Source organism: Sminthopsis crassicaudata, chromosome 1 (genome assembly GCF_048593235.1).
Source record: "Sminthopsis crassicaudata isolate SCR6 chromosome 1, ASM4859323v1, whole genome shotgun sequence".
Taxonomy (NCBI): domain Eukaryota; kingdom Metazoa; phylum Chordata; class Mammalia; order Dasyuromorphia; family Dasyuridae; genus Sminthopsis; species Sminthopsis crassicaudata.
In genome coordinates, this window is record NC_133617.1 from 350,577,376 (window position 1) to 350,603,549 (window position 26,174).

Below are 26,174 nucleotides of genomic sequence, written 5' to 3' on the forward strand. Positions count from 1 at the left end.
TTTCATTAAGGGCCACTGCATCATTTTCTATAGGAGGAAACTGAGATCCAAAGAGATTGAGTGACTTGATGATGGTATTTGATTATTATATTATTATGGAGCAATATGGGGTAAATGATAAAACAGTTAAATGAATTCAGAGTTGGTTGGAAGATTGGACCCAAAGAGTATTCACTAATAGTTTTATAGAGAGAAGACAGCTAAATGACATTTTAATGAAGTGATTTCAGAACTGGTTGAATTGCTGGATTTTTTGTGTACATCAGCAGCTTTAATTGGTTTTATTTGTGTGTGTGGAGCACTGGAGTCTTGTGTGTTGGGTACTAGATGTGCCTTGTGAAAAGTTTAGCCAAAAAATATTTAGCCAAATAATTTTTCTAATTATGGAAACAGTTTTCTATTTTTAAAATTTTTTGGGGGGGAGGAGAAGTTTTCTATACATATACAACACAATTGACAACCAGTAGGTCACACAGATGCAAAGCTTATCTCATTTTTTTCAATAGTGTTTTATTTTTCCAAATACATGTAAAAATAGTTTTCAACATTCATCATTTCTGTAAAACTTTGTGTTCTGTTTTTCTTTCTCCCTAATCTTTCCCCTCCCCTAGATAGCAAGCTATCTAATATAGATTAAATATTGCAATTCTTTTAAATAAATTTCCATATTTGTCTTGTTTACAAGAAAAATCAAACTAAAATGAAGAAAAAACAAAAACAAAACACAAAGGTAAAAATACTGTGCTTCGATCCATCTTCCATCTCCATAGTTCTCTCTCTGGATGCAGATGGCGTTTTCCATCCCAATTATATTGGAATTGCCTTGAATCAATTTTGTTGAAAATCAACATTGTTGAAAAGAGCCAAGTCTATCAAATTTGGTCATCACATAATCTTGTTATTATGTTCTCTTGGTTCTACTCACTTAAATCAGCATCAATTCATAGTAAGTCTCTCCAGGCTTTTCTGAAATCAGGCTGCTCATCATTTCTTATAGAACAATAATATTCCATTACCTCCATATAGCTTACCTCATTTTTAATACCTACTTGAACTTTAAGTAAACCCTACAAATAATATGAGGTAGAGATAGGGGTTAGGGGAATTGTAGCCTAAACCAACAATAAAATTAATGTAGAAACCCTTTCCTTGTACAAATATATCTCTAATCACTATTCAATATATTGAACCAGAGAGTTTGAATTGAAAGGAAACTCATAGATCATTTGATCCAATTATCTCATTTTGTATGTGGAGAAACTGAGGCCCAGAGAAAATAAGGCATAGAAAGTTGTGATGGAACCAGGCTAGAAATTGTCTCCTGTATCCTAGGCCAGTTTTCATTGCACAGTACAATAGGTAAATCAGATGTGATGAAGGTCCTATTTTTATTGCATCATATTGTATCTGATCTCTTAGAGGTTAGAATGTGTACCGTGCTATTCTTGCTTAAACGTAAGACATTTTCAAAGATTACCACAGTACCTGGCACCCAGTAGATGCTTAATAAATGTTTATTGACTGACTGATCAACTGCCTTCCTCTTGTAAGGTCTTTGGAGGCTAAAGTTGGCTTTGTAAGTAGATAGAGTAAATAGTCATATGGTTAAGGAGGATCTCCTTTCCCAGTTAACCCAACAAGCATTTAAAGGGCTTACTCTGTGCTTTGAAAATGACCATCACACAGAGGAATGCAAAAAAGAGACTCATAGTAAGAGTGAGTGTAAGCAGACTGCAATATAAACCCCTGAGGAATTTAGTAAATGTATGATAGAGAGGGATGGTATACTGATCATGCTTCAGGGGATTGCAGGTAGAGAACAGCCCAGGTTTTCCATTGGCATCCTCTTGATATCAGGAGGAATCTATGAAAGGCCTCCAGAGTGTTACTTTTGCTTACCTTTCCCTATATCAGATTGTATAAGTCTTTACATGCATCTCTATGCTCATTCTATTCATTGTTTTTTATAATTTAATAATATTATTACATTTTCATACTGCAATTTGTTTATATATTCCCCAGTTGATGTTCATATCCTTTGATTATTATCTTTGGAGGAATGGATTGTGGTAATATGCATATGTGTGCATATTTTATATATATATATATATACATATATATATATATGTATATACATATATGTATATACATATATACTATGTTATATGCGATGCTATATATTTATACATATATTACATAGAGCATAGATATTATATGTAGTTTATTATATAGCATAAATGATATCGTATATGTATAATAATTTATATTATATAGTATATATGATATTATATATTGTGTTACATATAGTATATATACATGTAGCATATATATATATGTATATATATGTGGGTTCATGTATATGTATATAAATGTATGTGTGTGTATTTCCCAACTTCCATTTGTTCCTTTGAATGCAAGCATTCTTATATACCCTCTTGCATCCACTTCCATCTTGCTCTTTTCTTCCTCTCCCTATGCTTTTCTCTACCCCTTTGTTCTTTTCCTACTATTCCCTCTCAATGCCCACAGGCACTGCTAATGGGGTGTAATCAGGTCAGAATTGAGGAGAGAGATAAGTAAACCCATCAGGGCACTTCTCCCCCACACACACACACACTCTGCTGTAGAATACAGTGTACCATCTACTTCATTCAGGCTGCTGATTGTATAAAAGACAGAAGAACACTTTTCTGAAGAGCTCATAGCCTAAAGCCTGGCAAAACACAATGCCAAAAAATCTAAACTACAGGCAGAAAATGAAAAGAGTGTGACCATGATGGGATATGATTAACTGGTTCCTTTACTGGGCTCCAGATTGCTATGTAGCAGACCGAGACTGAATTCTTGGCCTTTTTTCTTTGGTGAGAATGTCCCAAGTGAGCAAAGCGGGTGTGCCCCTGAAGGCCAGATTTCATGTCTCTCCTTGTCCTGCAGCTACTCTCATGATAGATAATGTGAGAAATTATATTCTTCTGAGTTTTCAGAAGTGTGTGAATGGCCTTCCTGAAGCGTACCCATGGCTTCTGTTTATATTGCCTTGCAGTTAATAATAAATAGATACAATGGCTTACAAATAGACAAAGCTGGTGACTGAATAGTGTAGAAGGCTGAAAAACTTGGAAATTCCCAACAGATCTCTCAGGGGAGAGGGAGACATGGCTTCTGTGGAACCTAGCCAAAGTATGAAATTTGCTTCTTCCATAAGCAAATCTATCACAAAAAAAGTATATGTAGGCCTTGAAGAGTGGAATTATATGGCATCCAAAATACATATAGTTATAATGGTCATATTAAAAATGGTCATAAAAAGTTCATTAAAAAGATGATAAAAAATTAAAAACTCAGATGTCTATCTTGAGTACTCCCTTTTTAAAGGACCCTAAGTATGCTTACCTTGTTGGAGTTCTGCAGCAAAGTTTCATATTGGAGTTTTGCATTCATAACTACTTTGCAATCCTTTTCTCCAAATATGACTTATTTCCATGGATTTCTCTGAGATTTCTTTTTGTTATGGTTGTTATTGTTGTTATAGCCTCACCAGATTGCAAGCTGGCAAGGAATAGATTTTATTTATATTTGCATCTCCCCAGAATTTGGACAGAGTTCTGCCAGTCCTAAGAAAACAGTTAAGAAATACAAATTGAATCTGCCTCATTGAAATGGGCTGGTGTCCAGAGAGAGACCCAGTCTTTGTCATAGGGACCTGGGTCTGGGTCCTTCACAGAGAATTAGCCTCAAGAGCTTTTTGGAGGCTTGTTTGTCTTTAATCACTCAGCTTGACTTTGAAAGAATCCAAAATGAAAGTCTTCTCTTCATCTTCTTAAAAACATGGAAAATATTTGGGGAAAAAGACAGTTTTGAGGAGAGAGATGGAGTGGTCTGCCCTGGGATTTTCCAGGCGGCAGCTTTATTGCTAACCTGAATGAAATTTGATCTGGCTCTCACTCTCACTCCCACCCACATTTGACCCTTTTCCCTTTAAATGATGTTTGAGTCCAGGGTGGAACTAGGTCTCCTGGGAATGCAGTACACAAACACTGGAGAGTGCAGAGGAAGGTAAAGGGCCTTTATGCAGTCGGTGGCCTGATAGCTCTTGCTTCTCTTTTCTTAAGCAGTTCCTTGGGACTATAGGACCTTTTTGGAAAAAATGATTTGTTTTCTTCCTCCTCCTGGTTGAAAAGCAAAATGGGAGAGAAATGCAAGTAGGAAATAAGATGAGTCCTGTTATCCATGCTGGCAGCCTTTTGGTTCTTCCCTTTTTCCTCTGCCTGCTCTCGCTGCCCTAGAGACATGACAGGGGAAGCTGCCTGCCTCAGATGTTTCTGAGAGAGGCAGCAAGAGAGTAAGCAATTGATGGATAGCTGGCCAGGAGCTCCTTCTGCAACTGGCAAGGTCCCTACAGATACTGGAGAACATGCTCAATGCGTGGGTTCTGGGTCAAATTTAGACCTCATTAAAATTTGAGCAAAAAACATCAAAAATTTTGGTAATGTGCAACTAAAGAAACATTTAAAAAGCAAAGTTAAATAACAGCATGTCTGTTTGGAGGATGGTTGTATTGGGATTGGGATTCTCAATGAGGAATTCCCTCTACCAAAGGAGTTTGACCATTCCTTTGCAACTTAAATGACTTGTCCAAAATGACCAGTTCTCTAGCCATTAAACATGACCACCTCTCAACATATTAACCAGTGTAAATAAGAAATTAAGTTTAGAAAATACTTATTAGCTATATTTGTCCTCCAATAAAACTACTCATTCATATAAGCCTTGCTTATGTCTTTAAGTATAATGTTAACACCTAACACATTGGAACTACTTTGTTATGTTAGTTTTTTGAGAAAAGGGTCATTGGCCTCCATAGAACTAACAAGATGCCAAGGTTTTCTCTGAATGTACCATAGTGTGTTGTAAGAGCTCTTGGCTTGTGATTGTGTAGAGATTGGAGAAGGAGAGGAGGAGGAGGAGGAGGAGAAAGAGGAGGAGGAGGAGGAGGAGGAGGAGCAGCAGCAGCAGCAGCATGACTGGAATCTTCTTCTTCTGTTTGAAGAGTATTAATATGAAAGGAGGACTGGACCAGTTCTGCATAACCCCAGAGGGTAAAGTTTGGAGGACTGGGTGGAAGCTGCAGAGAGGCAACTTGAAGTTTAATTTACAGAACAATTTCCTAGCAAGCTGTCTAAAAATGGAAAGGGCTGCCTTCACAGATAATGAGTTCTCTGCCACTGAGATCAGATCTCCAAGTAGTTGCTGCATGTCTCTGGAATGTTAGAAAGGCATTGGGTGCCCCTGTGTGAGGCCTGAACCAGATTAAAAGTACTAAGAAATATTTAACAAAATAAATTAAAATACTACAAAATACAGATAATATTGTTATTCAGTTTGTGCCTAATTCTTGTGACCCATTTGGGGTTTTCTTAGCAAAGATATTAGACTGGTTTACCGTTTTCTTCTGCAATTCATTTTATAGATGAGGGAAACTTAGGCAATAGGGGTAAGTGATTTGCCGAGGGTGATACAGCTAATAAGTGTCTGAGACCAGATTTGAACTAAAGAAGATGAGTCTGCCCAACTTCAGGCTGGGCATTCTATTCCACTGCATTCACTTAATTGTCTCCTTTAAATAATGTTACATTTTAAAACTGTTAATATACAACCTTCAGAGAGCCTAATATACTTTAAAGGCCCCATTTCTATTTGAGTTTGACATCCCTACTTTAGCTGACAGTTGGCTAGATCCCTTCTGAGGTCCCGTCCTGCTTTGTAATCCTATGTATTATATATACAAATCCTTGAAAGAATGAGGCTTGTTCTAGGAAGTGTTAGTTATGCAATACCTCATTTATCCATGTCATTACAAAAGTAGTTGGTCCACATAAGAGAATTTACTGATCAACTAAAGTCCTTTTATTTGAATCATTTTTAGACACATTTCTAAAATATGCTCCTTTCTTTCCTGCTGTCCTAAATAGTGCAAATTAAACATAATTTGACGGTGTTTTTTGCCATTATTTACCTGTGTGACTTTAAGAAAAATCACTTGGCAGTGTCTAAGCAGTTCAATGGTATAGTGGATAGAACAATGGCCTTTGGAGTCAGGAAGGAAATCTGAGTTCAAATTCAAGCACTGACACTTTCTAGCTGTGTGGTAAGAACTTCTGTCTGTCTCAGTTTCCTCAACTGTAAAATGAGAATAATAGTAGCACCTACTCCAGACAGATTGATTGTGTGAGAATCAAATAAAATAATAATTGTAAAGCACTTGGCATCATACCTAGAATACTGTAGGTGCTTAACAAATGCTTGTTGCCTTCTAGGTATCAGTTTTGATTTGCAAAATGCAAGCAAGAGCAAGACTAGCTAATCTCTCTAAACTCCCTTTCAGGCTTAGTATTCTGTTATGAATATTTGACTCTAAAAGTCTATGATTCTGGGATCAATCTCACTGTGTTGTATGTAATACAGATGTCTTCAAGGGCCAATAAGGTAGATAGGATTCTTGATTTCCTCATCAGAAGCCAAGTCTGAGAGAGATCCACTCACTCAATTTATGAAATGGCTTTATTTTGAGCCCTGACTTGAACTATCTATCTTGGCTAGATCAAGTGCTAGAGACACTAAGCTGCACCTGTTGTGTTCTAACCAGTAGAAGTAATGAATGTGTGGTAGTGGTTGGTGCTTCCCAACCACCCTTTCCCTTTTTGGATGGCTAAAGAAGCCCTGTAGTAAGTAACTCTAGGGTAAACAAAAGGTAAACATTACTAGAAGCTCCTATTTCAGATAAAGAGGAGTGTCAGTGATAAAACTGGAAAGAGATTCTAGGGCTCTGATACCCGACCCAGTTCCTTTTCTACTTGCCCATATTGCTTTTAGAGATAATGGTCATGATAAAGACAGAGGCCATGGAAGGGAAATGGCCAACTACTGACTCCAAACAAGGAATGATTGATTTCTTCCCTTTAACTTGTTAGTCAGCAGAGGGAAAGGCACATACAAATCTTCTTTACTTTTGATTTTTCATATTCAAGAGTCTCTAGAATTCCAAAGGAGACATTAATAGCACTTCTCCATGGATGATTTAGTTTGAAAACACTTAATCATTGGTGAAAAATGGACAAACTTTATTGCATCCATGGAAGCTGCATAATACAGTGGGAAGAACAATGGATCTGGAAGTAGATGGTTCAGATCCTGCCTCCTGGGCAAGTCACTTAACCTTAATCCTAACTCTTAATTTTCAGCTATAAGGTGGAAGTATCTATTTCACAAGATAATTATGATGATAAAATTATAGATACACACATATTTATATGTATAATATTGCATGTGAGATTGTGCACATGTACATGTGCTTACACATAAGTGTATTTAGTTAGTAAACTTTAGCATTCTATAGAAATGCAAACTAATTATCTTGCTTCCCTATTTGGCTTAACCCTGGCCTTATTTCTAGAATATTGAGGCCAGAGTTAGCTTCAGAAAATAACCTACTCCAGAGAACAACTATCAATTTGTTTCCTGGGAAACCTGTATATTGCCTACTGTTTTAGGTAGGAAAGGGGACAGAGATGGTCTTTGTAAAATCTGATGACAGTGTCATAAGAACTTGCTCATTCTTTTTTAACAAAGAGTAATCTAATCTTACAGACAGCAAGCAAAAGATTGTCAGCATGCAAGATTCAATATTAAGGAATTAATAATAATAGCATTTACATAATACTTTAAGATTTACAAAGCACTTTACATATATTTGTTCCTTTCAAAAATCATATGAGGGAGGTATTATTATCCCTGTTTTATAGATGAGGAAACTGAGGCAGGAAGGTTAAGGGTCTTGCCCAAGGTACCACAGCTAGTGTCTGAGACATCTTTCTGATTTCAAATCTTGCTGCCCCATCTAGCTGTCTCAACAATTGATTAAATAATTGACATTTACCTGATATTTCCCATTTCTTTAAATGAATTCAGGTTTACAAAGTCCTTCCTTCCCAACAACTCTGTAAGGAAGTCATTCTAAGTGTCATTTTCCTAATGTTTCAGATGAAAAAAACAAGCTTGGAGAGAATTCTGACTGGATGTTCTTTCCAAGATATCATTATAACCTCCAGGAAACAAGTGCTTCATAGCTAAGAAAGCACTTCCCTTCAATTCAGGGAATGCAAATGGTATTGTCCCCTGTAGACCCGTTTTGCAACTAAAGCAATGGAGATATAGAGTTGGGTGACTTTGTCATAGTCATACAGTAGTTGTTAGAGCTGGTACTTGAATCCAGGTCTCCTAACTTTTAAGTCAGAGCATTATACCTAGAATTCTCTCCTTCCCCACCTTCACATCTTAGATCCCTAGTCTTAAGACTCATTTCAAGTACTATGTCCTTCAGAAAGCTTTTTCTCATTACTCCATTTAGTAGCTCCTACTGACATCACTTTGTATTTTTCTGTGGAATATATTCTTATCTTCTTAGTAAAATGTAAGCTGACTGTTGACAGGGAATGTTGTGTTTTTTTTTTCCTTTATATCTTCAACACCTAATAGAGAAGTTCAAGCAACATGAAAGGTGTTTAAAAATGCTTGTTGATTGTATCATTTTTTCACTGTTAACATAATGTGTACTCATTTTCTTTTGGTATTTGCAAATATCAGGAGTTTCAAGTTCTTGAGGTGAACAATCAATAAGCAGTTATATTGGGAAGTGAAGAGAGCTTTAACTTGGCACAGGCAACCCCAAATAAGTTTTTACATTGATTTAAAATAAGACTTAGGGTGCTTCTTTCTAACTGCCTCTAATTTACTTTCATGCTATTTATTTATCAGTAACATATTAGCACGTTAATCATATCAGATCATTTTTTCCTCAACAAAGCAACTGTAAAATTTTGAGTTTGGAGCCAGATGTTTTTGATTGGGAACATTCCCAAATTTCTCATCCTAGGACAAGGAAGACTCACTTTGTGGTTGGCAGTCAGTTGAGTAATCCATAAAAAGCCTCTTAGTCGTGAAGGCAAGTTAGTCCCTGCTGCTCAGTCTGAGTTAATGTCAAAATTCAAGTTTTCTGCTCTGTAACTGAGTTTTCCCTAGGTATGAGGAACTCAATGGTAGACATCAAGATAAGAAAATAGTGCTGTTCTTTGTTTTGACTACATGCCTAAAGATGGTAGGGATAATGATATATCTTTCGGTACCAAATAATGATCTGAGGATTCAGGAGTGCTCCAAAGGAAAGCCAAAAATACCTTTGTGGTCAAAAGAGCCTAGTATTTAGAACCATAACTGGTAATACTGGTGACTGGAACAATTTAGTTGAATAGGAAAGGAGGAGGAGGAGTCCCTGAGACACCTATTGATAGGGCAGATTTGGAAAGAAGGAGTGAAAAGAGGCCAGGTTGGGCCATAGAGAAGGAGGGAACATGTCATTTGGTAGTCAGGCCCCTCTAAAATAGGGTCCTAGAACTTGTTCTAGCCAATTTATAGCTCTGCTAATTCAACCTTGATAGACTTTTTGTCTGGTTATTTTCCCCATATATATGATCATTTTCATATCTTGGTTTCTTTAAATCACCATAATTTTCAAACTCTCCACTTACTCCATCTGACATATACCTCAACTGAGAACCTCAAATACTTATCTTTGTGGCAATGTCTTTGTTTCCAAGAATTTTCATTTGTTTTTCCTGAATCTTCCCCACCCTACCCCCACACCTACATAGATTAAAATCTAAATGACTGCTGGGCCATTCATCATTCCTAAATAATATTAAATATAAAAGTACACTGACATATTTGATTATGTCAATATACCTTTAATATTTAATATTATTTTCAAAATAACTCTGAGAGGTATCTGCAGATATACTTGTGTTCATTTGAATCACAACAATAGCTTACATTTATATAGCACTTTCGAATTGTAAATTTCTTGACAAATATTATCTCATTTGATCCATATAGCAACTGTACAATATAGATCCTAAGTATTTTCACCCCATTATATAGATAAGTAAAGTAAGGTTCAAAAAGATTAAATGTTTTTGTTGTTTTTCCCTTCCAAGGCTGCTTAACTAGTAGGGCCATAAATGATCCTTTGCCCAGTACTCTTTCTACTACATCAGATTGTATATACCTTGGCTTAAGCAGCCAAGCTCTTGGGTGGGCTTGGAACCCTGGCAATTTGGACTGGGAACAAATTAAGGGATGCAGAATATTTGTTTAAATCATTTGAAACAAATGTTAGATATTTGTCAAATGCAAACTCAGCCAAATCTGTCAGTCATCTGAACTGTTCTGGTTGTTCTGATTGGGTCAGAGGTATATAGGTCTGCCAAATAAGTTAACAGAGAAGTTCTCAGGCAAAGAGAGGCTTAAGAAAGATCGAAAGGCAAGGGAGTGGGGAATAGAGGGCCAGATTCCTGACTCAGGAAGAGCAGGGGTCAAATCTTACTTCTGATACATATTGGCGATGTGAATCCATTTAATTTCTTGGGACCCCAGGTACCTCTCTAGGATGGTGAGAAACAGAATAAGTCCCAGTCTGCATTGGTGCAGTAAGTTTCCTGACTAGGAATTCTCTTTTTTTAAAAAAATCTAATAATAGCTTTTTATTTTCAAAATACATGCAAAAACCTTGCAAAATTTTTTTCCTCTCTTTCCACACCCCCAGACAGCAAGTAATCTAATATAGGTTAAACATGTTCAATTCTTCTAAACATATTTCCACATTTATCTTGTTGCACAAGAAAAATCAGATCAAAAGGGGAAAAAATGAGAAAGAAAACAAAAACAAATAGCCATAAAAAAGTGAAAACATTATGCTGTGATCCACATTCAGTCCCCCCTAGTCCTCTCTCTGGATGCAGACAGCTCTCTTCATCACAAATCTATCCGAATCACCTCATCATTGAAAAGAGCCACATTCATCACAAGTTGATCATCACTTAGGGCTTCGGCTCTATACTCCTTGCTGCCATTCTGTTGAAACTAGGAGGGTATCACAACCTTCACTGAGCCTATTACAATGCATTTCTCATATCCCTTATAATGTTGTTGCTGTGCACAATGATCTCCTTGTTCTGTTCACTTCACTCAGCATCAGTTCATGTAAGTCTCTCCAGGCCTCTCTGAAATCATTCTGTTGGTCATTTCTTACAGAATAATATTATTCCAATACTATAACTTATTCAGCCATTCTCCAATTGATGGGCATCCACTCAGTTTCCAGTTCCTTGCCACTACAAAAAGAGCTGCCACAAACATCTTTGCACATGTGGGTCCTTTTCCTTTTTTTATGATCTCTTTCTGAGTAGGAATTCTCTTCTACTGATGAAATCATGGGCCTATACTAGAAAAGAGATGTTGGTGCCTGGGATGAGACTGACATGGGTATCTCCCATTATAGTCTTTTTAATATACAACTTTTCCCCTATAGAAGACAAAAAAAAAATAATAGAACTCTGGAATGTGCAATTTCCTCATCTATAAAGTGTGTGGGGTGAATTCCCACTTCCAGTTTTATTCCTATGATTCTGTTTATTGTTTCCTTGGTTAAATCTATGACTAGTAATTGTTAACAACTAAAGCTAACATTGGTTTACACCTTACTATGTGTTGGGCACTGAGCTAAGTGTTACAATTATTACCTCATTTGATTCTCACAGCTGTCTTGCAAGATAGGTGCTAATATTATCCCCATTTAACAGATGATGAAAGTGAGAGTACATGACTTACTCAGAGTCATATAGCTATTAAATGTCTGAGACTCAAGTCTTTCACAATGCTGCTCCTACTTTTCTCTTCCAGAGAAAGACTCAGAGCAGAGGAGACAATCTGGTGGCCCATGGAGGTGACGCTCCCTAAGAAGTCTGAGTCTTCTTTTGTTTGTTCCACATCCTGAATTACCTGCCATAGCATGTATAAGACCTCCCTACATCCTGTGAGCAGGCTAATCAAGAAAGTGGCCCTCAGGCACTTCCATATGGGAAAGATGCAACAGTAACTTCTCTCTTTCTCTTTTCTCCAGTAAAATGGCTGACAAAGCCAAGCCTGGCAAAGCTGCCAACAAGACTCCCCCCAAGTCTCCTGGAGATCCTGCCAAGGAGAAATCAGCTAAACGGCTCTCCTTGGAATCTGAGGGCACCAATGAGGGGGCAACCGCCCCAGAACTCAGTGCCCTGGAGGAGGCTTTTAGGAAATTTGCTATCCACGGAGACACCAGAGCCACGGGGAAAGAGATGCATGGAAAAAACTGGTCAAAACTCTGTAAAGACTGCCAAGTAATTGATGGGAAAAATGTGACAATCACCGATGTGGACATTGTCTTCAGCAAAATCAAGTAAGTCCCTGCCCCTGCTCACCATCTCCTTCTTTGGGTATAAAGTAGTTTATACTACTGTGACATAAAGATTTTAGCCATAGATCATAACTCATCCTTCTTTCCATATCCTCATAAGTAGATATGTGGATGCCCTTCTCTTTTAGGTAACTATTAAAATTCTTGGAATTCTTCTTTTAATCATCTAAAAAGAAAGCAGGTACTTCATTTTGTTCAGTGGTAACATCTTCTGAGAAGACTGACAGTGATAAGGGGGTTTGACTGTCTTTAGAATACTTGGATGAATTTGTTATTATTATTATTATTATTATTAAAAAGAGAAAAGAAGGGCTGATATGTCAGGGTCAGGAGATAATGAAGAATTATTCCTCTAGAAATTCAGTTTGAGTGTAGTCTGCCATGTTTTTTGTTTTTGTTTTTGTTTTTGTTTTTTGCTCCAGAATAGTGTCTCCTGGTATAAGAACTGAAGAATGTGGGGGAGGAAGGGATCTAGAAAAAAGAGAATGAAAAGCTTATGCAAATGCTTTTGTGTGATAGGGCTAGAATTCCTAATCCCTTGTTGAGATGTAGAATTACCAGAGAAAGCAGGTCTTGCAATACTAAATATAATTTTTTTAAGTGAGTAGGACTAAGCTTGTGATTTTACTGACATATGGAATTTCTAGGTGAGAAAACTATGAATATAGATGATTGCCTTCTTTGCATCTTAAAGTTAATACTCTTAAGAGTTGTCTAGGTCCTGATCATTGCTGGTTAACTAACTTACCTAGTGTCAAAATGTCAATTTATGCTAGAGCTGGGACTTGAACCCATCCTTTTCTATCTTTAAGGCCAAGTCTCTATCCTCTGTGCTATACCATCTCTCTAAATATCTGCTAAATCTTTATTTGCTATCATTTATTTTTACCTATCAAAACCTAGCATTTCTGATGTCCCCCATTATAAATATTCCCCGAGTTAACCAGAACAGTTGTTGAAGCAAGTCTGAATAAAAGGAGCCCAACACCAACATGAACAGTTCTTGGTGATGAGATCTGATCTGGGAGCCAAGCTTCATCATACTGACACGTAGAGTCAATGTCCTGTCCCATTTTTTCACAAGCACCTCTCTTTGGCTCTCCTTATCTGCTAAGCTTAAATAAAACAGCAGATGGATTCTTTTCAAACACCAAAGTTTATTTTTTAAGTAAAGTTTTATTTTCATTGTAATCCATCTCTGTATATTTAAGAATGTTGCAGAGTTTGGGAAATTCATACTGACTTTTGTTTCCCCAAGTGTTTTGCCTCTTATGGCTTTTCTTGTTCTCTTAATAGGATTTTTTCCCCTCAGTTATTTCACAACCATTCAATCAGCATCAAATACCAAGTACATGTGAGGCAAAGATTAGGAGGTGGAGGGGGGGAGTAACAAAGAAAAAGAATAAAACCATTCTTTCCTGTCCATGAAGAACTTACATTCTTTAAACAAACAAACAAACAAACAAACTTATTTTATTTATTGTCTTTGTTTTTGCGTTACTTTCACTAAAAATATAACTGAAAAAATATATAACTTTGTTATATAGTTAAAAGAAATAGCAAGTTATACATAATAAATATTCAGTTTCATTTGCAACCATCTTTTCATATTATACTATGTTATGGAAACTTTTATTTTATTCCATAAATTAAAAATTGAATAAATAAGTACATATGTACCTCATAAAGGGAATTTTGCAAGACAAATCAATACAGAATATGAGCTCTTTGAGAAAAAGTATGGTTTTGTTCATTTTTTTTCTTTTAATCTTCCAACATTGGCTTTTAATAATTGCTCATTGATTGATTGTTCCTGATAACATCTACAATATAAGGATTTGACTTTCCATTAGTAGATACTAGTGAGCATATAAGTAAATACAAAGTATATGGCGAGTCATGAAAAGCAAGTTCATCCTGGATTTAATGCTAACAATTGAGAAAATAAGAAGTTTATATTGTCCTTCAAATGATATTTTTTTAAATTTTGTGTTCCCACCCCTGAACTAGGGTGCACCTAGTCATATTGGGTGAAATTTGATGATCACAAGTCAAGAGTTGGAAGGGACTTTGGTGCCCATATGATCCAGCCCCCTCATTTTACAGCTAAGGAAGCTGAGGTCCAGAGAATTTAAGGACCAGCCATATTTATCTAGGTAGTAAGCATGAGGTAGTATCTAAACTCAGTCTCCAGGGGCACTAGTCTTTTCAATGCCTCCTTAAATTAATTAGCTCCTAGTTAACTTTGTTTCTTTTGATTACCTGGTATTTCCTTTCTATTCAACAAATATTGAGCACTTACTAGATGCAGAACCCTATTTTCAGAAATTGTGGGAGACTCCACATCATAGAGCCTATTTCTTAACCATCTAGATTACAAAAAACTTATAAATTCCATTAATTTGTCTTTTTGACCAATGGGGATTCATAAAAACCAACTACTAAGTTGTTCTTATTCAGTCATTTTTAGCCATGTCTGACTTTTCATGACCCTATTAGGGGTTTTCTTGGCAGAGCTACTAGAGTATTTTGCCATTTCCTCTCCACAATATTTTACAGATGAGGAAACTGAGACAAATTGGGTTAAGTGATTTGCTAGTGTCTGAGGACAGATCTGAACTCAGGAAAATGAATCTTCCTGATTGTAGGCCCAGCACCTCTATTTACTTGTCCCTTAAAACTTAGCACAAAACTTAACAAAACTAAGAACTTAACCTACAAACATATATAATAACATATTACAGAGACATGAGGATATCACAATTTTTCCTACCTGTTAATTTTCCTAAACCAATGGCAGGACTCTTTCCCACACTTAGTGAAATAGATGCTGAAATTGCATTCTTCCTTGGCAGGACATATCAAAAAAAAGGCAAACCTCCTGTGTGTTAGGACTGTACTCAGTTAAGTGTGTTCTGTTCACTGATTCTCTATTTTTAAGAGGCGTAGTCAGAACTTAGATCTGCCTTGACTTTTTGATCTGCTATTCTCATCTTGTAGATCTCCTACTAGTCTTTTTGCTTGTGTCTTGATTGAGATAAATCCATGATCCTATCCATCATGTGGCTTCTGGATTATAAAGTCCTAGAATATTCCAATATCTGCTACAATAATCTTCTTCTCTGTGATAGTCTCCCAACTCCCATTACTAATCACGATCCATTCCCTTGGACAGTCAGTTTCAGCAGAAATGATGGGATTTTCACCCATTGTTATGTGTAACAATTTCAGCCCTCTTTCGTTTCCCCTTTCTCTCACCTCACACCCTGGTAATGTTTGCCATCCTTCAGTATGCCGAAATACACTGAAAGCACATTAGAACATAGCTCATCTTGACATAGGTTTTTTTAAGTTATCTTGTCCTCCAAAACCGAGCAACTCCTTGTAATAAAGCCTTGATAGAACACAGGCTGTATTCATTTAAGTTATTTCTTTTTCCACTCCTTTTATGCCTTTTCCCCCTGAGGGGGTGTTTTGATGTGAACCTTTTTTAAAAAATAACTAGAGATTTTCTTTATGAATATCATGTGTTTCCTATAAAAATTTCATATGAATCAGTTATCTGTGTAATTTTTAGCTGTCTGAAATTTATATAAACAAAGAAAAATGAAAAGTGGAAAAATATTATTTGAGCTATTATAATTTGTTTCTTCCTCACTTCAAGTCCAAGTCCTTACATCCCAATGTCTCTTTTGGAATATGATTTTCTTAAAGGAGTCCAGGGCAGTATAAAATTATAAATGTTCAGAGCTGGAAAGAACTTTACAGATAGTCTATTCTAGCCTTTAGTAAGCACTGACTTACCAAATAATAAAATACTTTTTATTTATTTTAAATAAAAACCATTCTTAGCTCATGAACCACATGAAAACAAGCAGTGGACTGTTCTTGGCCTATGGGCCATGGTTTGCCAACTCCTGGTTGAGCTCAATTTTCTTATTTTATAGATGAGGCCCTTGAGGCTATAAAATGATGTAAATGAGGTCACAGAGCTATCAAATTAGTGGTAATCCTAGCACTAGAACTCATGTCTCCTGACTCCAAAGACATTGCTTTTGTTATTACATACCACATCACATTAGTCATTGTTAGCCATTTTCAGGTGGGACTTTGTAAATCTGAAAGCATCAAAGTTTTTACACATATATGCCTCTTTAGTTGGTGTATATATGTGCATCCATTTGAGTGTAGGTTTAAATGTGTTTCTACTTTTTTTTTTTTTTTCTCTCAACACACCGTCCTTTCCTGTGAAGAATTGAGTCATCACCTTGGTAACAGCCAAACTCTTTAGAAGAACAAGACACATTCCTCATATTCCAAAAGTACTTTGGTAGGGGGGCACTTCTCTAAATTATTGACTGAATTGTGTTTATGCCTAGGTGACTATCCATTGTTGCTTCCTATTGGTTTAAAAATAAATCAGGAAGGAAAAACAGAAACTAAACAGACTCTTATGAGACAGGGCAGGACACACCTTGTAGTAAATGTATTCCTGGGTATGATTTTAGGTTAATTATTGTAAACAACTTCTAACTTGGGTCAGCCAAACTTGGGAAAAACTAACTTCCCAAATACTCATCGTTCACAGACAAAATCAGTATAAACCCATAGCCAGAAGAATTGCGGCTTTGTCATGTATATATATACTGCTTCACTACTGTCCAATGTGGGCACGTTCTCTGCTGCTCCCAAACTAAGGGAAGGTAACTAGGTCAGCTATATTTAACTTATGCAGTTTGGGAGGAAGCAAATATATTCAAAACATCCTCATCCTCCAAAGGGATGTCACTAGAAGCTCAAATCAGTTCAGTTCTAGGGATATTTAAGTGCCCATCATGTGTAAGACACTATATTTATTGACCATGTGTACTAAGCCTGGAAAGCTTGGAAATTTAGGGTTTTTACCATGATTTGAGTCCCTTTGAAAAAGCAAGCTTAGGAAAGAGCCAAGACTTCAAAATCTAGCTTTTTTTCTTAATATTCATGTGAGCTTGGACAATTAAATCACCTAACCTCCTTGGGCCATAATTTCTAGATCTATAAATTGAGAGAACTGGACAAGAGAGCCTGTGACATCGTTTCAACTCTAGATCTTGGATCCTAGAATCCTGTTAATCCTCACTCAAGTATGTGTAGATGGTGTTTGGGGTAGGGGAAGCATGGAGGTAACTGTAGTGTAATGGAAACACTATGAGTGGCTTTAGTATAAGGTCTGCCATTATTTAGCATTTATATAACCGTGAGCAAACCAAGTGCCCTCTAGGTCTCTGCCAATATAGGGACAATGAGATACGGTATCTTAGGTCTCTTTTAGATCTAAAATTCTTTGATTCTGACACCTGGCATTTTTCAACAAGGTTGAGAGAGTTAACAAACCACAATTATAGTATCTTGGTAAGATAAGGACTAAATATTTTCACTATATTTACTTTCTTTAATAACTATTTTATTATTATCATTTATAAAATTATCTAGAAAGCCAAGATTAAATAATGAAGCATAATAATGGGCATATGTATATGCATAGATGTGTATACACATACATAAATATATGAATGTATGGTTTTATATATATATATGTATATATAATCATATAATTTTATATGCAGTTCTAGCTTTACATTATTTTGAATTTTGCAAATTCAACTCCTCAGCTAGCAGACATGTAGCTAGATCCCATGTTAGCCAGGGTACAGTTCCTGCCAGAAATCCAGAGCCACTTTGGCTGCAGGAGCATAGAGCCTTAGAGGGGTTGGGGCCCCAAAGAGCCCCACAAGGAGAAGGAGCAGTCTGCAGAAGGACCCACTTAGATAAGCAAGAACTGATTGTATATATAATATGGAGATATACTTGGTGCTGGAAGAGTTTAAAGTTTATTCTTCCTTTGTAAACTCTCTCAGACCAAAAAAATATGTAGTTCATGTTTGCTTTCCCCCCCCTTTTTTAAACCTCAATATCTTCTATATTTTCATGTAGTTATTTGTAACTTTTCATATTTGTCCCATGCTTTGTGGAGAATAATTTATCAGGTCATTCAACAACTATTGCAGAGAGGTGGTTACTAACTTTAAAAATGTCTCCATTTTATAAAGAGGAAAAAGGGATGCCAGGAGAAAGGTCATTATCTAATACATACATGCAGTTCAGTGTCAAGAAAAGAATATTTGGAATTAGAAAGCCTGAGTTCAAATCCCTGTTTTGTTACTTGCTTCCCTGCTGACCTTTAGGTAAATCCTTTCACCATCCTGGAGCTGATTTTTCTTTTCTGGAAAAAGACACTTGCTCTGAGTGAATTCTAAAATACCTCCTAATCATCTATAAAATTCAGGGAACAGAGGCGGTTGGACTCTCAAATCCCTTCTTTCTATAATATCTATGATGCTTGGTCAAAACCTCTGCCTAAACTTCTTAAGACTCACTGCTGATGGTGGGATAGTAAGTCACTTTCGCCATTTGGAGTGAAGATAATATGATAGGCTAAGTACCAGGAAAACAGTACAGTCCTACTTCTAATTCTGGTCCTCAGAGCCTGGCTCAATTCAGAAGAGGTTATTTGAACGCTGTGTGTCTTAGCGACCCAATATGTCAAAGGGGATGATGCTTAGTTGTTTATAACTGTAGCCATTAGCTTTTCAAATTGTCTATAAGTATCTATTCAAAGATGAAGGAATGATATGGATAAACTTTAAATTATAGATGGTACAAAAAAGTAAAATAAAGTACTAGCATTTATATAGAACTCTAGGGTTTACAAAAGGCTTTACAGATATTTTATTTGATCCTCACAACAACCTAGGAGGTTGGGGCTATTATTATCCTCATTTTATAGGAAGGAAACTGAGGGAGAATAATATGACATGACTTGCTCATAATTATGAAGTTAACAAGTGTCTAAGGCTACATCTGAACTCAGGTTTCTCTGATTCTAGACACATCCCTACATTGCCTGCAATTTTGCACTAGAGTTGTTATTTAGCATCTTCAATTCTTTTCCCCCACAATGTAGTATAGTTAAGATAGAATGTTGGACTTGGAGTCAAGGAAAACCAGAATTCAAATCCAGACTCAGATATTTACTACCAGCAAGACTTGAGGCAAGTCACTTCATCTCTCCCTTAATTTCCTTATCTATAAAATGGAGAGACAATAATGTCTCTGCCTCCCACAATTATTGTGAAGATCAAATGAGACAATGTATGTGAAGCACTTTAACAACTAAGTGTGATATAAATGCTAGCTATTATTTTGAGATCAGACCAATTCTGGGACATCTTTCTATTATTCTTTATCATCCCTCCTATTCTTTCCTCTTCTCTCCTCCATTTCTCTTTTCAATCTTATCTCTTCTTTGTCTTCCTGAACCTTTCTTTCCACATCAAAGCATTGTGGGGACAGGGTGTATGTGTGCCGATAAATGGAAATCATCTCAGTTCCTCTTTTTAGACCCTACCAGGTTTCCTTTGTTATGCCCTCTACAGTGTGACTCAGAGGAAGGACCCATTGGAAGAAACAGAGGCAAAGATTATTTTTAAGTAGTGGAAGCACCTCCATGCACCCTCCCACTTCTCTCTGTGTCTCTGACTCTCTGTCCCTGTTTCTGTCTCTCTCTCTGTGAATCTCTATCTATTGTCTCTTTGTCTCAGCATAGTGGAAACAAAATTCAATGGAACAAAATCTAAATAGCAGGGAATGTCCTTTGGACATCCAGCACAGCAGCAAAGTTGGGCTTTGGCAGATTTGAGGTGTGTGTGTGTGTGTGTGTGTGTGTGTGTGTGTGTGTGTGTGTGTGTGTGTGTTTACACATTTTGAAGAACAAAATATCCAAGAACAATTGTGTTCAATCTCTGTTTGACTAGCATTCCCACATGTTGCTTTGGGAACATAAATTTCTTGGTTTATTGGGGTCAGCAACTGCTCAGGGGAATTTGATACAGAAGATATGCCCTACACATGCTCCACTTGTTGGATACAGTTGATGTGGTAATAATAATAGCCCTGATAAAAATACCTTTGCTCTTATTTTAGGAGCATAAGCGTAGGGAACTCTACAAGGAAATTGTCTTAAGTACTGCCATAAAATTGCTAATTCTCTGACATTACTTGATAGAAAAAAAAAATCAAAATATTTCTGTTTATCCTGGCAGGTTACTATGGTTCCAGGCAGGCCTGGGTGACGTCATGTTTTGGATCTCTGTGAGCCTTTATTTAGGTAGTTGTCTCCATAGCAACATTTGTTTGTTTTGATGTAACTATGTGTTAAATTTTAAACAAATTTTTGTGGTTATATACTAGATTTTTATTGAAGACTACTGTTAAACTAGATAAATGCCACTCTTACCTCTCCTCCCCCACAAAGAATTAACAATATTTGAAGGGAATTAAAATCAATCAAAATTTAATATTCTGAAATTCCAGTAATCAGTATTGTTATCTGTCATCTTTGAATCGCCCCTGAAATGCAAAATGATAAAAAAAAAAAATCTCATGTGTGTGTGTGTGTGTGTGTGTGTGTGTGTATTCTTTGGAAATTTGCTAATTCTTCCTTAAGATTTTTGCAAGACAGGTGCCACTTAGCTATTTTTTTTCTTTCCCCTGTAGGAGCATAATTCTGGAGCTGGAGAAAGCAGTGCAACATTGCATCTAAAATGTTTTCTAAATCTTAGTAGATATTCATGATAGAATTATTTTCTCGTTTCTCACACAGTCTGTGGGAAGTGGGTCACTGACCATTTCCCACTTGGTATTAGGGAGGCCAACGTTTCAGAGGTGGTAAGAGTAATGTTGTGTGGTTGATGTGGTCAAGGTCAGGGAGGAAATAATAATGAAATCTAAGATTCTATGATTAAGCTCTTTTGGCCTCAAATTTTATGGCAAGTTGTATGTATTCCTATTCTGTATCTACTACTGGCATGAAGCAAGTTGCTGGACTTTTCTGGTCCTCAATTTCTCTATTTGTCAAAGGAGGGGAATAGCTTACTTGATCATTAAAGTCCCTCATGTTCTAAATCTAAAAGCTCATGATAGGACCCTGTTCAATTCACCTCTTTTAAAACAATTACTTCTCTAGTGATACTGATTTAAATCATTTAGATGGCTCTCCTCAGATCAATGCAGGGCTAAAGAAGCCTTCCCCTCACCAGATGTCTGCTGCCCACAATTGGAAGACTAGAGAACTGAACCAGATGTGTTCTACCACCACAGCTGCTTGATTGTGATTCCCTGGCAAGGATGAGGCTGGGTGCACTTCTCCCCCTTAGCCACCCGAACACAGCAGCAGTTGTTTTCTGTCTGTCTGGGGTAAATGCTAGGGATTGTTTACTTCAGACACCTGTGGGAGGGAAGGCACTTGGAAATGTGTACTCTTCCACAACAAAAGAAATCTGTCACACATGGGCTGTCACCACAAAAGCTTCCAACTTGGCCAGCCAAACTGGGGTGCTTTTGTAGGGAAAATTTACAAAAATAAAATAACTATATTGTGTCATGCAGGGAGATTTGTACACATCAACTCCCACAGGTAAATTAGTGGACAAATGGGGTTGTATAATTGAGCATGACTTCTTGACTGTTATATCTTGCTTTCTTTCAAAATAAGTTATGATTAATTTTTTTGAGAGCTGCCTATTTTCATGCCATTCACAGCAGTCAAGGTTGACCACAGGAAATGAATAGTAATTGGATTTAAAACTTTGTACCAAAATTGTCTATGCTGAGTAATTCTTGACTCTGAGAAATAACTGTCACTATATGTTGGCTAACTGAGGAAGCATAGCCACAGATTTATAGAACCTAGTAGGGAAACCAGTTCTACATTCTCATTTTACAGCTGAGAAGACTGAGACCCCAGAGTTTGTGTATACCAAGAAGATTTTCTAACAGCCTCTGGACAAAAAGCAACTAAGTTGCCACAATAGTAATTTCTTCAAGAGAGTGTTAAACATTTTTGGTCCTTGTGAAATGAAAAAAGTGCAAAGAAGGCCAGACTTTGTCAGTCTTGGAAAGAATAAGATTGGATGAAGAAGGGATAAGCAGATTTAGTGCAATTGAAGTAGAGAAACCTGTGGAATGTCATAGAGGACTATTCCTGGATGGAAAGTGAGGGAATTCATTTTTACCAGTTTTGAGTCACCTACCAGAAAAGGTGGTAATGCAGAAAGAGTGATAGATCCGTAGTGAGACCACCCACATAATGATCCCAGCTCTTCTGCTTGCTCACTTTATAAATTTAGGGCAAATCACTTCACCTCTAGCAAAATGAAGCAATGAGGCAGCTAGGCAGCTCAGTGGCTCAGTAGATAGTGCTCTGAGTCTGGAATCAGGAAGACCTGAGTTCAAATTCAGCTTCAATTACTTAATAGTTGGGTGACCCTGGGCATATCATTTAACCCTATTTGCCTCAGTTTGCTCATCTGTGAGATGATCTAAAGAAGGAAATAGCAAACCAGTCCAGTATCTCTCCCAAGAAACCCCAAAATAGTGTTACAAAGAGATGGACATGGCTGAAACAATTGAAGAACAAAATAAAATGATTGGACTAGGTCAGAATTTCTTAAAGCAGCATCTATAAACTTTAAATATATATATCGATATTTAGAATAATTGATTTTCTTTCTAAATTTATGTATTCTTTTTACATATTTAAAAACATTATCCTGGCATTGAACTGGGATCTGGGGAGGAATCCACAGAGGTTTCAGACTGCTGATCAAGAGATTCAGAGTGAAATGGTCCAGAGATGGACTAGCTCATCTCCAATATCTCTCCTATTCATGAGGCTAATAGCGTGCTTGACTAAGCAAGTGGGCTTTATAGTACCCATCCTCTCTGTGTTGTAAAATAAAGATAAAAGGACACCTTAAACTATTACACAAACATGAGACGATCTTATGGTGTCTTTCTTCTTTTTTGGTTGAAGAAGAGAGAGCCCTGAATGTAGCAGTTATCCCTTTTGAGCTCTATCAGCCAATGGGCATACATAATTCACAGTTAACCTGCCTTGCAGGCTTTAAAAGAAGCAAATATGACCAGTTCCTCTGGAATACTTCAATAATGAAAACTTCCATGCACATTTTTAGTCACTGTCAGTATAGCTTCCCCTCCCAATAAAGTACAAAACATTTGTTTCTAGGAAACAAATGTCTTTCCACAAATGTCTCATGAATCCTCATGACAGGAGGAAGGTCTGGCCACTGCCTAGTTACACAGTGACTGGAAAACCTTCTGCACATGCTTCTCCTTCCTGTCTCCTCCCCCATAAATCTGGGTCTGAGGTCCAGCCCCATCCCCACCTCTGATTTGGACTTCAGCACTTTTGAACTTGCCCGGGGCACTGCCTTACATGGGCAATGACTGGGAACTTTATGCTGCAGGTGGGCCCACTTCCCTCTCAGTTTTTCCCTGCTCCCCCCATCTTATTCATACTGCCATCCACTTGGATGGATTTGTTTGGAGCATGACTGAAAAACAAGTCCTTAGGCACCCAGTTATGTGCAAAGTCACATTTTGTACTTGGGGGTACAAAAATAAAAAATGACACTTTTCTTATCTCTAGGGAGCTTAAATTCGGTTGGGAAACTGATACCCAGCAGCATGTTGCTTATGCAGCTCATTATGTTGTATTTTTGTCACAAAAATGATGACTTGTGTGTATGCTTTGCAATACATGAATAATTTGTATAATACATGTATTTTTGTAATATATGCATAAATGTATGTAATATAATACATGTATAAATGTATATAGGAAGGCATAGAAGGAAAAATGAGGTGGTGTTTATTTACCTCTTTATTACTTAACATCTTTCTGGTCATTCTGTCTAGCTTTAAATAAATGTAAATAAATGTTAAATGACTGATAACAGTCACAAAATGAATGTTCACCAGGCTGTGTTGGAATTTTACTCTTCCTTCTGGCTGATTTTCTTTTTCCCATTGGACTAATATGTTTTTTCAATTCAATTTCTACTTGTTTTATTAATAATTTCCAAGGCATTCAGATACTTCTCTTAGCTTAATTAGGTCTTGACTGAGAAAATGTTGCACTTTTCTACTATGTGACACTTAAAAGACTTTTCTCTCTGGTTCTTTTATATTTTATTTCAAAGGGTATGTGGGCAGACTAGATTAAACTCTAGGGCAGTGACAAATTCCAAACTCTTCTACAGAATGCCAGGTTTCCAGACAATGACTGTTCTCCATTACTTCTTTGAAGGAAAATTGTAGTCATTTCAGATAAGTTTAAATTGTGTCTGGTTTATCATTGTTAGGCACTATTCTACCCCAACATGGCCTCAGGGTAGAAAACAAGCCAGAAAGATTTTTAAAATGTGAAAGCTCTGCTGTAAACTAATTTTAGTCTAGTATCAATTTAAAAAAAAAAAATTCTTTCATTCACTCCAATATTAACACCAAGAGTACCAAAAAATTAAGGTCTATGGATTCCAATGTCCTCTTTTATAGCTAAAGCCAATGTATAATGTGTTTCTTCTCCACTCATTAATTTCAAATAGGGGGGAGGGGGCAATCCTGGAGTGATCTCCTAGGTAGAAGGGATTTGAATTTATAGAACCCACCCTTGGAGATGGGTGTGTTATTCTATGATGCCCTCTAGTGGCAAACTTATAGCAATGGTAGGAGTTATATATTCTACTGAGGTGAGGTTATTGGCTATTTATTTGCTGTAGATCTTTAGATAGGAGCCAAGTTGGGAGGCTCCAAGTCAATGCTGAACAAAGATCTCACCCTTCTTTTTTACTCTCTTTCCATGTCTGTAATCATTTTTACCCAAAGTAATTTTGGTTAGTCATTTATCTGTAGTGAGATAGAGAGAAATTGAATGAGTTCATATATACAACTGGCAGGTTACCTACTCTCTCCCTCATTGTATAGAGAAGGAATCTGGCTTTGGGAGAGACTAAGTAATTGATCCAAAGTCATTTAATGATAGACCAGGGATTTGAACCCAAGTCCTCTAATCCAAATCTAGTGCCCCTTAGTATCTGGAGTTCATAACACTCTGAAACTGTAGCTATGCTTAAATGGAATTCAGTTTTATAGCCCATTCCATTGTAGAGCACATAACAAGCATGGCTGTAGATGGTGGGATTCTTAATTGGGACACCAGTGAAATTTTAGGTTGCACTTTAGAAAGGAGACTCCATTTTATCACAATTATATATTATTGAATAACTTTCCCTAGTCATAGATATAGATAGGTAGATAGATACATAAATAGGAAGATAGATGGATGATAAATACATGGATAGATAAGATGGAGAGATAGATTGATAAATAAGTAGGTAGATACATAGGAAGATTGATAGATACATAGGAAGATGATACATAGATAAAAAACATAGAAAGATAGATACATAAGTAGATAGGTATATAAAGGTAGGTAAAAAAGATACATAGGAAGAGAGGTAGGTAGATAGATGGGTGAGTATAGATATATGTATGTATGTTAAATATATACATACATATATGTAATTATATATGTATATATGCATACATGTTTATTCATTTTGCATAGTTCCTATGTTCAGTGGCATTTTTATGGTGACTCTAACATAGTTGAGGAGGCAGCTAAGTGACTCAGAGTGTTGGACCTAGAGTTAGGAAGACCTGAATTAAAAACTCCAATCTCAGACACTCACTAATTATGTGATACTGAGCAAGTTACTTAACCTCTGTTTGCCTTAATCTATTTGTTGAAGGAAATAGCAAATAACCCCCATATCTTTGGATAGCAGTAGTGTGCAAAGGTGCATGAGATCATGAAGAGTAAGACACAATTTGAAAGACTGAACAATAACAACCTAAAGAACTGGGT

The 26,174-nt window shown here is 36.7% G+C and overlaps 1 protein-coding gene and 1 long non-coding RNA gene across 2 annotated transcripts in view; one reads left to right on the forward strand and one right to left on the reverse strand.

Moving 5' to 3' along the window:
• Positions 1-26,174, forward strand: part of TPPP (tubulin polymerization promoting protein) — a 124,608-nt gene that overhangs the window by 29,496 nt on the left and 68,938 nt on the right. Inside the window, exon 2 of the mRNA XM_074279200.1 lies at positions 12,014-12,325. Coding sequence (XP_074135301.1) covers positions 12,018-12,325 — 308 coding nt within the window. The 5' untranslated portion in view covers positions 12,014-12,017. The remainder of the gene's footprint in view (positions 1-12,013; positions 12,326-26,174) is intronic.
• Positions 1-26,174, reverse strand: part of LOC141549569 (uncharacterized) — a 104,588-nt gene that overhangs the window by 25,657 nt on the left and 52,757 nt on the right. The gene's annotated exons all lie outside the window — the stretch shown is intronic.